Source organism: Hipposideros armiger, unplaced genomic scaffold (genome assembly GCF_001890085.2).
Source record: "Hipposideros armiger isolate ML-2016 unplaced genomic scaffold, ASM189008v1 scaffold_0, whole genome shotgun sequence".
NCBI lineage: Eukaryota > Metazoa > Chordata > Mammalia > Chiroptera > Hipposideridae > Hipposideros > Hipposideros armiger.
In genome coordinates, this window is record NW_017731350.1 from 11,633,378 (window position 1) to 11,648,857 (window position 15,480).

General features: G+C 39.3%; 1 protein-coding gene across 1 annotated transcript in view; it reads left to right on the top strand.

Annotated features, from left to right (window-relative positions):
- NBAS (NBAS subunit of NRZ tethering complex) overlaps positions 1–15,480 on the top strand; it is a 302,133-nt gene that overhangs the window by 259,051 nt on the left and 27,602 nt on the right. The window contains exon 48 of the mRNA XM_019656632.1: positions 5,050–5,245. Within this exon, the coding sequence (XP_019512177.1) occupies positions 5,050–5,245 (196 nt within the window). The remainder of the gene's footprint in view (positions 1–5,049; positions 5,246–15,480) is intronic.

Consider the following 15,480-nt stretch of genomic DNA (forward strand, 5'->3'; position numbering starts at 1 on the left):
GGCAGTCAGTCTCCAGCTGTTCTGGAAGCATCCACAGTGTAAGAGCATCATGTTCTGTGACACGGAGCCCTGCTGACAGCCACGGCACCAGCAGGACAGCGGACCCACTCCCCTGCTACAGTGTTTTGGCCACCACAGGCTGTGCTGATGACTTCATGGCCACCATTGTGGCCTCGTTACAGTGAGAGGTGTCCGTGCTTTTAATGATAAATAAACTTCAGGAAGGTATTCTGGACTGGCACGTGTTGAAGAGCAGCCAGAAAGTGGTTCCTAGCTGCTGTCGAAGTTAAGATTTGAGATTGGAGTTGTGTGCACACCAAAATTATTGCCTTTCTAAGAATTTTTATATGACTTGATTATGATAATTATTTGAAAAAAAATCACATGTTTTATACTATGATAACACCATTTAATGCATCATGCATTTATTTCTTTGCAGTTATTTCTTATTCCTTGCCAGTTGCCCCACTTGTTTCATGGGAGCTGATAAATACAAGACATTACCCTGGGCAGTGTCTGCTCCACCCAGCTCCGCATGTAGTGGTGAGAGTGTGTGCAGTGGCCAGATCAGTTCATTAGTTGACTTATGTAGGGACTTAGGTAGGGTATGAGGGTTTACATTTGTCATCTTAGCTCACTTTGTGTTGACTTGCTTGCCCCTCCCATCCATCCCCTCCCTCCCTTTCCTCTTAATCTAACCGAGCATCTTGCAGATCAGAGTTTGCAGACTCCTTTCCTGCTGAGGCCAAACAGACAGGTAATGGCAATGAACATGGTGGACGGGGTTTAGGAAGCTAGGCAGCAGTGGCGGCTGAGGGCAGCTCCAGTTCAGGCCAGCCTTGCCTGGCCTAAAAGAGGCAGCTGCCAGTGCTTCCTTATCTTCCAGCTTTCAAAGAGCAGATGGAAAGTCCTGGTTGTGTGTAAAATGTTTTAAATTTTGAAACACTGACATATATTGTGTGAGCCAGTGCAAAAATGTGATTGCCAGTTTATAACTTCTGCATAGAACACCGAACAGAGTAACCTTATGTTTCCATCAGGCATTCAAATTGTATGACATTTACACTTATTTACAAAAAATTGCAAAGGTCCATGTTTTTCTTATTTGAACACAGTCTTTTCTTTCTTATTTCTTATTGTTCTAAAATTAAGAACAATAATTTTAGTTTGGTGCATTGTGATTTATAAATTGCTTTTCATATTTACTCTGCCTTTTAATCTATCTTAACCATGTACATTTAAGGTTGGGCTATTTCTGCCTGTATATGTCATGCAGAATCTGCAAACTTTTACCAAGGATGACCTGATTTTATCCTCACAATCTGTCTTTTTGCTTTGATTCGATAATTGCCTCTGTTTGCTTGACATTTTTTTCCATTCCTTTGTAGTTTTGTGAATACCCTCTCCTGCTGCGTGACATGATAGAATATCACTTTCTCAAGTTAACCATTTATGAAATATTTGTGTTGTCCTTGTTGCTGCTGCTCTTTCCTGTTAATAGAGCTACTTGTATATTTCAGGTGACTCCTTATCTTTTTGGGCGAAAACTGATTTTGTGGATATGTGTGTGTTTCCTTTAGTAGTTAATTTTTTAAATAGCGCACCAGATTACCCTGTGCAGTATTATAGCATGCCTCGCCCCAGGAAAAACCCTCATTATAGGAAAAAAGGTGGAAGCAAATATCTATGCATTTGCAGTGAAACTATGAAATCTTCCCTTTTGTCTATTTTTTAACTTGGAAAAATAACTTGTATAACTTTTATAATAAAGTAAATATATTTTGAAGTGATGTTTTCCTTTTATTCCTAAGCTCATTAAATCCTCTCCTTGCTTACATAAAATACTATAAAAATAGAATTACTTTGTTTTTTTTATGTTGTGAGTCATAATTGGTTATTTTTCATCTACCTATTTATCTTGAAAAATTTCAAATCCACAGAACAGTTGCAAAGAAAAAGAAAATACTGATATACTCTTCTTTTGATTTACCAATTGATAGACTTTTGTCAAAATTCTTGCTTTCTCTCAGTTTTCCTCTCCCCATCCCTGTGTATGTGTATGTGTGTATTTGTGGAATCATGGGAGTGACTTCAGATTTTAGAAGCTCAAATTGAAGTATAAATGTGAACTGTTTTGCAGCCCAGAGCTTGAGGAGGGTGTCAAGTCAATGTCCGTGACAGCCTTTCCCAAAGAGCTGCCTTTTGCTTCTGTGTGTGCTTGCTGAGCTCCAGAAGTCACATGGCCGTATGGTGGAGCTCATCTAGAGCTAGGTGCTTCTAGAACTTGGCATTTCTGGGTCAGGAATGAGTTCTCATAGTTTTATTACGTCTTTGAACTATCAACCAAAAGTTAGGGCAGATTCCTCCAAAATGTCAAATGTTATCAACTGAAGAATAAGCTCTCGTATAAAAGGAGTGTAGCTCAGTTTAATGATTTGGAAAATGGTGTGATAATGTTTCCATATCACATCAGCATCTGAATAATGTCACTACCACAGCGTTCTGGAAGACGCCCCCATTTGGTTCAGGGGCACTATGTAGTGATTGACAAGGCAGTAATGTAGCCCAAGTTGAAATACGGGCTCTGCTACTTACTGTGTGACCTGGGACAAGTCATTAAACCTCTCTGTGGCTGTTTCCTCATCTGCAAATTGGAGATGATCGCAAAATACATGCGAAAGATGGTTATGGTGAAGCTATATAACTCATGGCACATTGTAAGCTTTCACAAGTGTTACTCTTGTCAATATTGTTTTCATTCTCGGTCACCATGTTCAGTCTGGGTTATTGTTGTAACTTCTAGCTGGTCTTAATGATTCCAGTTGCTTCTCATTCTAGCTCATCCCACTTGCCTGCCACTTGGCACTTGGGTGATAGGGTAAAAAATCAGCTTCATATTATGTTATATTGGCTTAGATTCAAGGCCAAAACTGTGCTTTAAACTCCTCTCCTTCTGAATTATACTTCATTCGACTCTGCGGGCTTCACCATAAGGGCCTGAGCGCGCCGAAGCCTCTAATCACTAACATGCGTATCATGCTGTGCTGCCCTAAACCCTTCATCATTCCCATTCCATACAAGTAAGACCACACGCCCTCCATAATCATGGTTGCCACTAATTGAAGTTAGTGCCAGATGATGTATTATGTGCTTTATGATTTTCTTTTCTGTATTTCTTTAATTATCAACAACCCCATGCGTACGGCAGAGGCCATATGTTTTTTCATCTCTGTGTCATCAAGCACAGACTTTGATAATGCCAAAAATAAAAATAGTTATGATTCTGATTACAATGGTTACTTTTTATTAAGTACTCCCTCTGTGCCACGTACTGTGCTAGGCGCTTTATATACATTTTCTTGGTTTCACAGACTCCAAGAAACACACTTTCAGGACCTTTGTCTACTTAATTATAAAATGAAAATGATGACATAGTCATGATTGTTGTCTAGAGTTGTTAGGAAAGGATGGGGCCAGGATTCACAGGTTCATGAAATTCCAACAAAATGTTCTTTCCAGTACATCTTACTGTCTGTTAACTTTGCACATCGTAGATAGTCAGGAAATATTTGTGGAATTCTACTTTTTTTGTACCCCAATTTTGCCATTTCTAATACATATTAAGAAGGACACTCATAGAAAAAACTTAACAAATGACTTTGTAAGTTTAGGAAATCCTTAATCCAATTGTCCATAAGTGTCCATTGTAATTTCTTTTATTCCTAAATACAAATAATAAATTCTGTTTTTTAATTTAAATTGCCATAAAATTGTATTGACAGGTATATTATAGAATGCATATTAAGAGATATACTTAGTATCATTGTAGAATTTTATTCTTAGAAATTAAAAAAGAAAAAAGATCTTGTGGTCTTGTTAGGGTGTAGAATGTGGGACTTGGCCTAGGTGATTTATCACTGGAAGCCTCGTAAGGATGTGGTTACAACCAAAGCTGTATAAGTCAGTGCTTTGCCGTGGGTGTCCAGGGCCTGGTGGGAGTGAGGCTTCTGATGAATACTACTCACAGTTACCTATAGTAATTCATTGACTTCGGCGTCAAATAAGTTGTTTTTCTGAGATGGTCCCCTTGGGATTATAAGACAAGAGATTCTGATACTACATAGAAAGTTGTACAAAATATCCTCTTCTCTGAATCCTTTCAGAACACACAGCTCTTTAATACCTGAGCATTCATATTTTATCTTTCGAGTAGTATGAAATTTGATACTCTAACCCCATGTTGAAATTCTATCACAGAGAAAAGTGGCAGGAAGAACTTGGGCTTTGAGGTTTGTGCCATTGTGGATGTTTGTGGGTATATCGTATCACTTCCATGAGGCCTAATTCCTTATCTATAAAGTGGAATTTACGTGGACACCTTAGCGACTAGAGTGAACAGTACCGTACTGTATATTTGAAAGTTGCTGAGAAAGTAGATCTTAGCAGTTCTCATAGCAAGACAAAAAATTATAGCCCTGTTAGGTGATGGATGTTAACTTATGGTAGTCATCTTGCAATATATACATATATCAAATCAATATGTAGTACACCTTAAACTAATACAATGTTATGTATCAATTATACCTCAATAAAAGTAGAAAAAATTAAAGTACTATAAAATAAAATGGAATTTATAATAACTACTTTGCATAGTTATTGTTATCTAGTAATGTATGAATGTCAACTAGTTTATATGAAATTACTAGAGCAATGCCTGGCACTGTTAGTATTGTTAATAGAAATAAGCATACTGCTTCTTAAACTTTGCGTAAGAAATAGAGTAGCTAAGGACATAGTGATGAATGATTATTTTTATCTGCTTTATGTAACTCATTTTAATAGGACACTGTCTAAAAATCACATTCATTTTACATAGTTTTAAATACCTAACATGGTTTGCTCTAAGCTGTTTAAAACCTAAATTTTTCCTCTCAATAAGAAAAAAAAAAATAGTTACCCAACGAGCAAGTGTTTGAGTCAGTCACCATATTTGATTACTGGAAGCAAAGACTTAGGAGTTCCTTTCTCGCCCCTGATTCTGCCCTGCAGAGAAGAGCTGGTGTCCTCCGAGGACTTGCTGGAGTGGCTGCGGCCCTTCTGTGCTGACGACACATGGCCCGTGAGGCCCCGCATCCACGTGCTGCAGATTTTGGGACAGTCGTTTCACCTGAGTGAGGAGGACAGCAAGCTCCTCGTACTCTTCAGAACAGAGACCATTCTCAAAGCCACGTGGCCCCAGAGACAGGTAAGAGCGTCTGACGGCTTAGGAGTATTTTCCCTCTTAACAATAATCGGAGGTCGTTTCTTGATTACTTTAAACTGCCTGCCAGTAAATAATCGGCCTGGTCATGCAAATTTCCAGTATGTTCATCAGTCCAGCTATTTAGCAGTTAAATATGTGCAATAGAGTTGGTTTCTCTTTTTCCACGTATTTGAGTATGTATATGCACAGTAGATGTTGTCTTACCCAATGTGTGTGTCATTTTTCTCTTCAAACGATATAGTCAGGGTTTTTCACAGCACCAATTATGGTGGCTCATCCTTTCCCTGGAGAAATACACATCTAAATGAAATGCAGTGTGCAGTTAGCTAATTCCTTTCTTTCGTGTTCCGCCCAGGTACTCAAACGCCCTCTCTTCTCTTCTGTTCTCAGACAGAAATAGTCACCGACACATCGGGTCTCCGTTTCTCCGTCCTTCAGGCCCACTCAGCCCCTTTTCTCTGGAGCCTTCCCTGACCATTTCAAACATAAGTGAGCTTTGGATTCCACACTTGAGCTTGAATTCATTATTTATGGTGGTGGTGGTTATTGTTATTAAAAGCTTTGGCTCCCTACTACCTGGACAACCAGAAGCCCTGGCGGATGTACTTCCGGTTTTCTGAATCCCTCTAAGGATGCTGTGCACATGCTCAGAACTTACACACTTATTGATTGAATAAATAGGAATGCTATAGGGTTGTTGGAAAAGTCATGACGCACTTTTGCAACAAAAAACATAGAAAAAGTACGTCATGACTTTTCCGACAACCCAGTGATTCCTAAATCAAAGAAATACCATGGCTGTTGAAGTTTGGCTTACAGTCTAAATTGATGTATCCTAAAGACATGGGGTCTTAGGGCCCGTAACTTCAGTCAAGTGCTTTGGCATGCAGAGTAGACCATATGCCAATAAAAGCTAGAAAATAAGGCTTCCCAGATAATCTAATCTGCAAAAGTGTTTTCTGGAAGCCTGACTCCAACTCGATTTACCTTCTAATTTTAAAGCTTTGCTTTATAATATATATGTTCTTGTTACTATATTTAAAGAACAATGAATTTCGTTTTTAAACAAGAACCACGTATTTTGTGACTCATCTCAGAGCATCTTCATATTTATTATCTTATATATTCTTATTTCCCTCTATGAGATAAACAGGCAAATGCTATTATTCAACAGAATTAGAGAAATTGAGATTCAAAAAAGGTGGATTTTTCAGTGATTCTCTAATCTTGCCAAAGGATCGTATTAGAAACCGCCGATACCGAATAATGCTCTGTTAAGCACTGTGACCTTATCAATGTATTCAGTTTCATCATTTTGCCTTGAATTACATCAGGAGACCACTACCAGTCCTTTCAAAGAGCAGTTTTATGAACACAAATGCAATAAGCTATGAAATATACCCCAGGCCCTTGACACAATAGGTGTCGGAAGCATGCTTGTTTTCAGCACATGTGAAGACTTATGTGGCGTCCCTGAGGTAAGCTCTAAATAGGGTCACGATTTTCGCTGTGTGGGACTTTGGATCCTGACTCATCCTGAAGCGAATGAATGACCCGACCGTTATGCACTCTACTGACAGAACCTCCATTTTGTAAGTTTGCAGCCTTCTCAGTTTCATCTTCCTTGATGGCTGGAGCCTGGCAGGATGATGAGGGTCATTCCTCTGGTGGGAGCCTCACTTCATGTTATGCCAAATCTATATACCGAAAATATAATGAAGCAACATGGAAACCAGTAAAGGGGAAAGCATCCATCTTACCTGTCATGGCGAAGCACTAGAACATGCACTTTAATATTTGGGCTGAAACGGTTCAGAAATGAAATATTTTTTTCTTTTAAGTATTTTTCAATGTTCCAGTTACTCTAAGAACAAGTTGCACCTTTTACATGATTTCAGCAATTTCTGGAGATTTCTGAGATTTAATTCTTTGTAGCTTAACTTCTTCTAAGTCCAGGATGTAAGGCAGCTTTGCATGCACTTCCTGAATGGACTTGACTTTGTTGCACTGAGTGCGAACTGTTTTCTCTCATTTGCAAAGTCCGTACGTAGCTCCTCATCTCACTGCTGCTTCCTTGGTGGTGCAGACTTTCTCAGGCCTCTAGAAAACATCTCTAGTAAAACCGCCCGCCCTTACTTTCCCCCATGTAAGAACAATTTCCCTGTTCTTGGCAACTTATGATCTGACTTTCTTAACGTATTTGGTAGTGGGAATAATTAAAATTACCATGATGCCTTAATTATGCTGCTATTTATCTATCGTCTTCTCCAAAAATAAATTAAATCAGCGAGTATCTCCTCCTTCCCCCCTTTAAAAATTAAATATGTCATATCAGCCTGTCATTTCCTATTCAAATCTATTTTGAAGGGCAAGTGAATGTGGTGGGGAACTCCGTCTTATAACAGTCACTAACTGCCTGCTGTGTGGAGAATGAATGCAGAAAAACTGGCTTCAGAATAGAAAGAGCAGCTATAATATTTCTGGGAAGTCACAGAACTACGCTGTCACTGAGCTCCGAGGTTGTCTCTTGTCATGGTTTTTAAAAACTGCGTTACCTTTCACTGGAGCGGAGAGAAGGCCAGGGCACTCATGGACAAACACAGGGCGTGCCTCCACCTTCCCTTCACTGTTGTTTTAGAATCTCAGAGAAGATTCTTAACCGTGAGCCACTGGGTGTGTAAGATGGAACCTTGAACTAGAGGAGATAACGGATGGTTTGCTCACCTCATCTGTCATTTCTCCCACACATTAAACTGTCGTCTTCATCTTTATATACCAAACACCCCAAAACGTTGATTGCATGGGCTCTCATTATTTCTCCCTATCCCCTTCTCCATTCCCACCGCTAATATTAGGGATAGTGATGGATTCTTACAGAGTCAAGATAAGAATAGATAATGACATTGCAATGTTCAATTACCAGAAAATATGGCACCACTACCTTTGCTGTGACTGGTAATCCTCTTAGGCAGATTTTGCATACATCAAAGAGGGACTTAATATTTAATTATCCTCGAGGTGCCCAAAGTAGTGGCCCCACAAATCAATGTGTTGCTGGGAAACCCGCCAGCTCCTGCAAAATTGAAGAGTCTGTGGAGCATGCTGCCTCACTGGTTCTCAGGGAGACAGCAATTCCTAGTTTTCTAATGATTAGTTAACAGAATTAAAAATTCAGAAGTCCTCATTTTTCAACAGATTCAGAGGCCTTCATTTCTATTCCAGAAATGTGCCCCGGTTTGGGGGGCAGGAGAAGGGAGAGAGACGGGAACAGAAGTGGAGGTGGAGGGAGTGGATGTATTGTGTTAATGGCCTAAGTACAATTTATCTGAGTTTTTCAGGTTTTGTAATTTTCTGGTTAACTGGTGCATGAAAAATATGGGTCAAAATACTGATGTTTCCTTAAAAAATTCCATACCCATCACCTCAGTATTTTTTTTTCTTGTTTTATGTAAAAAGGAACATGTGGCTTGGAGTTTTAAAATTTCAGTGTCTAATTTGTAGTTGTGATAACCAGAAAGAATTGGTTTTAAGACAACTTCTAACCTTGTTACAAGTTCATGTATTTCGCCTACTTTGAAACATGCAAAGACACATTTACCCTTCCTGTCAGAGACCAGTTTGGCTTCATTTGTTCCCCCCTTTCCCCGCCAAAAAAAAGCACTTCTTTGACAGACAGAGCTCAGACAAAGAATAACAGAAAAGTTTAGTATGCAAAGCAATGTTTAATTTCTTACAAAGAATTTATTGTTACCTTAAATGTCTTCAAAGCTAAGACTCACTGTCATATGATTTGTTTAATCAAATATAGGATATATTTGATGTTAAAAATATATGTGCACACATACATATAATATATCCCTAACAGCTGTGAAATTAGATTCCCAGAACTAGAGGAGCCTTTGAAAAGTGTCCCAGTTCCGTAATTATATTTTATAGAAAAGGAGATGGATGTCCAGAAAGGAAAAGTGACTTCCTCAGATTTTAGCTTAAATGTCACCATTTCTAAAATGACTGCATCCTAAATTGGTGACCCAGTCACAATCCATTTTATGGCCCTTCTAATTCTCTTCTAATCACTTATCCACTATCTGTTAACTTCTACCTACCTACCCTTGTGTGTGTCTGTCTGTTTGTTATAAGATGTCTGTCTTCTTCTATTAGTATCTAAATTCCGTGAGAACAGGGATCTTACAGACACTCATTAAATATTTGTTGAATAAATGAATATTAAATCTTGAAAACTTGTCCAAGATCACCTTTATCAGGGCCAGGACCCCGGACACTCAGTCTGGTGTTGTTGCCATGAATGAGGAAGAATTAGACCACGCTGCCTCCCCTTGCATGCAAGCAAAATGGTTTGCTTGGAGTAACGGAGAGGCTTGCTTGTGGAGTGGCCTGGTGCTTTAGGCTGGTACGGTTTTATATTAATTTGCTGACAGTGATTTTTGACCAGACAGTTGCTTCTCTTGCGGAAGCGAACAAGTGACAAGCATGTTTGTCCAGACGGGAGCAAATGACCTGAGGTGTTAGGATAGAGCTCCGTGTGCCTTTTTATCTAACATGGTTAAAGCAAAGAGAGCACCAGTATGTACTGGGTCCTTCAGATGTTTGAAGACCCTGAGAGCCTCTTCTCATGAACACTGGTTCTTCCCTTTAAAGCTTTCCCTCCTGTCACTGGCGTCACTGGGAGGACAGGGGACTGTGGACTGTGGAGTGAGAGCACATGTGAAACAGTCTACAGAGCAGTCGCGGTCTGGGGGTTTCCCAAGAGGCCGGGCGGCCTATTTACGGCTGCACAGCTTGTGAATGACAGAACTGGAGCCCATGCCCACTGCTGTCTGATCCCAGGGCCTGTGTTTCTGGGCCAGCACCACACTTCTTCCCATCTGGCAGCACTAACATGGCTTCCAGAAAGTGTGCTCTGCCGGCCTTTTCCTCTTTCCACTGTGAATTCACACAGGCTGAATGTGATTAGGCGCGAGGAGTCATGAGTTTGATCAGAGAACAGACATCATTGCTCCATCTTTTGGAGTTTTTCACTGCCGTGCTGTGTGGCGCTGTATATGTTAACTGCTGCTGCGTTGAAACATTCTGGAAAGCACCATGCCTAATGACTGCCATTGGATGAGACACTCTGTGACATGCTCACCGAAGGGTCTGCAGGCTCAGATTATGTGCTCTTCGCTCTGGCGACAGAAAAAGAGACGACGCGATTAGTAGTGAAGTGCTGGGCTCCTCACCACACAGACCTCCTTCAGACCCCAGTTTCCCCACTGGTTAGCTCCGTGACCTTGGAAAAGCTAGGAAACTTTGCAAAACTTAGTTTCCGTGTCTATAAAGTAGAAACAGTATACAGCGGTTGTGAGGGTTAAATGGGCTACTACATGCAAAGTTCTAACTCCAGTCCGGATAAATGGACTGCTTAGGTGTGGGGCCTCTAATCCAGTGGAGGACATAGATATGTAAACCAAGGAGCAAATACGCTAAATGTTTGAGGGAGGGCAGAGCTGTTCTGCCTGGAGGCAGAGGGGAGACTGCTCAGAGGAGGCGGTGCTTGAGCTGAGCTCAGCACAGCTGCGTGTAGTGCATGGCAGAAAGGCAAGGCCCCCAGAGGTGACACTGGGAAGAAGCAGGCCAGACTGAGGCGAGCCCCCGAGTCCTGCCCAGGGTTCACCTCGATGGTGCCGAGGCCTGCGTGGGAGAGAGATGCCCGAGAAGCAGCGTGATCACACCTGAGGTCTTTCTTTTTTTCTTGGGATATTTCGAAGCTTGGATATGCTCAGCCTATAATTGTGCTGACTATGTGGGTTTTATTTGCTCTTGTTCTTTTTTATTTTGGAGGATATATAGGTTTTCTCTGTATATATATATATATGGGTTGTCGGAAAAGTCACGACACATTTTTGCAACGAAAAACAAAAAATACGTCATGACTTTTCCGACAACCCAATAAACTATATAGGAAGCCACAGAATTCAGTGGCCGCCATTTTCCTCTATGCTGCAGAAGTTTCTTTGGATACCCTCTAACTAGAATAAAAAATTATAGTCAAATAAAAACTCTGAATGTTACAGCAAAAATCTGTTTTCACTTAAGCTGAGAAGGTGCTACATGCATTGTTAGTTTTCATGTTTTTTAGAGCCTTCTGTGGACCAGACATCAAGTTTTGAATGTATATTACATCATTTAATCCTCATAATAACACTTTTACATAGGTCATCTTATCACCCCACTCAACACATGAGGAAATAGGCTCAGAGTAGTTAAGAAATTCGTACAGCATCTCAGTGCTAGAATGGGGCCGATTGATGTGGAATATGAACTACCAATACTAAGAGCTGCCATAGTAACTCAGGGTTAACTCAGGGTTAGGTACCTAGAAAGGTGTGTGCGTGTGTCTGTATGGATATTATATTGTATTATGTTATATATTATGTCATATTCTCTAAGTGACCTGAGACGTTAGGTATTTAGTACCCTGTTGTTACATATGAGAGCTCTGAGGCGCTCATATGTTTTTTCATGGCCTCAGAGCTGTTAAGTGGTGTGGCCAACATTCAAACCTGAGTGTGAATGATACGCTACAGTGAAAACTTTCCAGCTCCATGAATTATGCTATTGATACTTCATCAACTTGAAGCAAAACACAAAGCCTGGCCTTAAAACATCAGCTTCAATAGCAGCTCTTTGAAGAAGACACACGTGTATTTATAGGGGCTTCTGTGGAATGATTGGTTATTTGTCCTGGAGGAAAAATGTATAAGGCAACGTCTTCCCTCTTCTTATTTTAACACAAAGTATTTTCCTCTATCATATGTCTCATTTTAAAACATGTCTCATAAAATGTTGTATTTAGCTGAGTGAAAATATGTATTTATTGAAATCCGCCAGCACATATGGCCGTGCTCTCATTTCTGTGGTAGACTTTCTCCCCTCCGCACGGGCTGGGGAAGGTGGTTTGAACCTTCAGGCCGTCTCAACAACACACTCTGCCTTTATTACAAGCAGTGCGGGAGCGAGTACTTCTGAAATTCCCTCAGTACCTACATCTACTCTAGTTCTTTGCTGTAGAAATGGAAAAATCTGTCAGAAAATAGCTACCCGACTTTCAATATTTAAACTTTAGTGCTGTTTCCACAATTTTATATTTTCTATTGAGTAAAACTCATACTCAGAAGTGAATATGACCACAATTTATGTTCTGTTGATATTTTCTCATCTAATAATAATCACTATATTAATAGTCATAACACTGTTTATTGAGCACTTGCTTTGTACCAAGCACTGGTCTAAATACTGCTTAGGTCGGCGGGGTAGTCCAACAGCTTACGAGTATGACTCTTTGGTTTTCTGAAACTCCGACTTCCTTCACCAGAGAGTTTGGTTGGATCCAGTGGACAGTACACAGCGTTGACTGCCTGCAACCTTACAAATGGGGCAGCTTTACAGACAGTGCCCAGTGTCCTAGAAATCCGCTCCGTCGCCTTTTTATATCTCTCTATGTCTATCGAAGTAGGAGGTTTTTGTTTGTTTCGTGTTTTGAAGCCTTGCCTACAGAGACAGCTCAGCCTGACTTACTGTGTTCATGAAAGGAATTGCAGTTACCTGGCAACTTTAAATCAGGCGTCATCATGCGACTGCCTTAGAAGCAGCCTAACAGCTCATCAACTCCTACGGAAGGTAGCATGGTGATTAGTATTACTAGGGTCAATAATAATCCTCTCCATGTTGGTGATTATTTTCTATTGATAAGGCACTTTTATCTGCATTGGTATCTATTTCATCTCCACAAATACGGAAGATAAAATAAGCTGCTGTCAATGCCTGAAGGGCAGATGCAGATTTCAGGGGAGGTGCCTCAATTTCAGATAGTTCTGTCCACGTCCAGCAGCCAAGGGAAATGAAAGGTTAAAGCTGTCATCCTCTGGGAAGAGGTGACTCAGTCCACTTTCTCAAGGACAGTGACTGTGGCTGATAAGGAGGCCGCAGCTACTTGACAAATTGATGTACAGCAAGGACTAAAGTCACCTCATTCAATGAGGAAATATTGCATTCAGAGACAAAGGGGAAAGAGATGCTCTTATGTTTGAGTCACATTTGAATTTCGCCCTTTATCCTATGATGTGTAGTTAGCGATGTCAGTATGGGATCTACACAGTGCTCGTAAAATACTGGACATTTTCACCCCCAGCTCGCTGGGGAACAGATGGAGGTACTAAAAAAGGTATATGTTACTTTTATTTTCACTGGGGAAAAGGACAAAATAAAGCAAAATATAGTTTTAAAAAATGACAGTTTCTCTCAAGTTTATTTTCACTAATCTGTGTGGAAGGCAATGCTTAAGAGTCATTTCAAATACTATATTTATTGCACAAGTAAATGTTAAAAGATAAAGTTAACCCACGATTCCGTAATCCTAAAATGGCCATATTTCTTTGTTTTCTTTTTCAGTCCTGTCCAGTCTATAGACATAATTCTTATTGGAAGAAAGCACAGCACAGATCTGGCTTTGTACTTTTTTATATATAGCATATCATGTAGTTGACAATATAAATACGATCATTGTGTGCCTGCTGTGGGCCAGTTTCTTTGCTAGCTCTTTTATTTGGATTCTCTTATTTAATATTCACAACCATCACATAAATATATGTTACCTTCATCTTACAGAAGATGAAATGACACCTCAAAAAGATCCAGTAATGTCTGCAAAATAACATTTTTCTGTGTTACTCGGACTTAACCAGCATTCTTTTGAAAGCTGCATATTTGATCAGACTGCCCTCTATCATTTATTTTATAGTCTCCTTAGGAGGTATGTTGGAGCATTTGAAAGCCACCTACAGTTAGTTTTTCCTCTATGTTAAATTACATTCTGTAGTCATTTCACATTATAGCTGTTTGGGCACTTATGTCCTTTCTCTGTACTTCTCATATTTTTATGAAATATATTTAGATGCTAGGAGTATGTGTTTTAATCTGGACTGCATTACTTTGTAGAAAAGAGAATCTGATTCTTTCCTAGGCCCGCATTTATGCTCAGCCCGGTGCCTTGTTTTCAGCTCTTTTAGGGAATTTAAATTTCCATGGCATTAATCCTAACTGCATGCCCTCACAATCTTTGTAAGCTCTGCGATCTATTTGCTTTAACTATCACGATTGCAAAGCAATTTTTTTTCAAATAATTTGTCAGATTTACAACATAGTGATTTTGTTAAACTTAAGGTGGTTTAATTTTTTTTAACCATTGATAAGCAACATTACTAGATGTTATATGAAAATATATTGGGTAAAAACCATCTTCTAGAAAATAAATGTATAACATTATTATTATAGTATTTTTGCAAAACATCTGGATTGATCATTTGCTATGCTGTGTGTTCTCTGCTGACCACTAGGATTTAATTATAGCTGACTTTCAAAACTGAGAATTTGGAGGCACTTTCATTCAATTTAAGAACAAAACAAGAGTGCCCAATATTCTTGTTATTTTTTTAGCATTGCCCTGGAGGTCCTAGTCAATGTGGTAAGACAAGAAACAGGAACAGGAACTGTAACATTTTAAAAATCTTAATTGCCATTGTTTGTAGATTATATCATTTGAATTTCTAGAAAACCCAATAAAAATGTTGAAAATGACTAGATTTAATAAGTAGAATTTATTATAAGGGGTAAAGTAAATGATAAATCAATATATATGATAATATGAAAGTAACTCTCATAAGTCACTAAATAGGCTCTTAGTACATATAAGTCTCATGATGAAGACTTACCTTTTTAAACTTAGTATGTCATCATTTTCTTAAATAAATTTTAAAGGAAATATTACTCTTCAAAGAAAGAAGTATTAACTCTTTCATCATCTAGAAAGCCATGTTTAGGAACCTCTGTTTAATAAAATAGTCCCCCCACCCCCCTTGTCCATGGGGATATGTATGGTCTAAGGCCTCCAATGGGTGCCTGAAACTGTGGACAGTACCAAACACTACATACTATGTTTTTTCCTATACATTCACTCTTAACGATAAAGTTTAATTTATAAATCAGACAGAGTAAGATTTATACAATAACTAATAATAAAATAGAACAATTAATGTAATGTACTGTAATAAAATTATGTGCATTTGGTCGTTTGTTTCAGGGGATTCCTTGCCGAAGTCTTTGTATAGGCTCGATCTTTTCTGTTCCAACACGTTCCTGTCAATCAGAACATGTTTTCT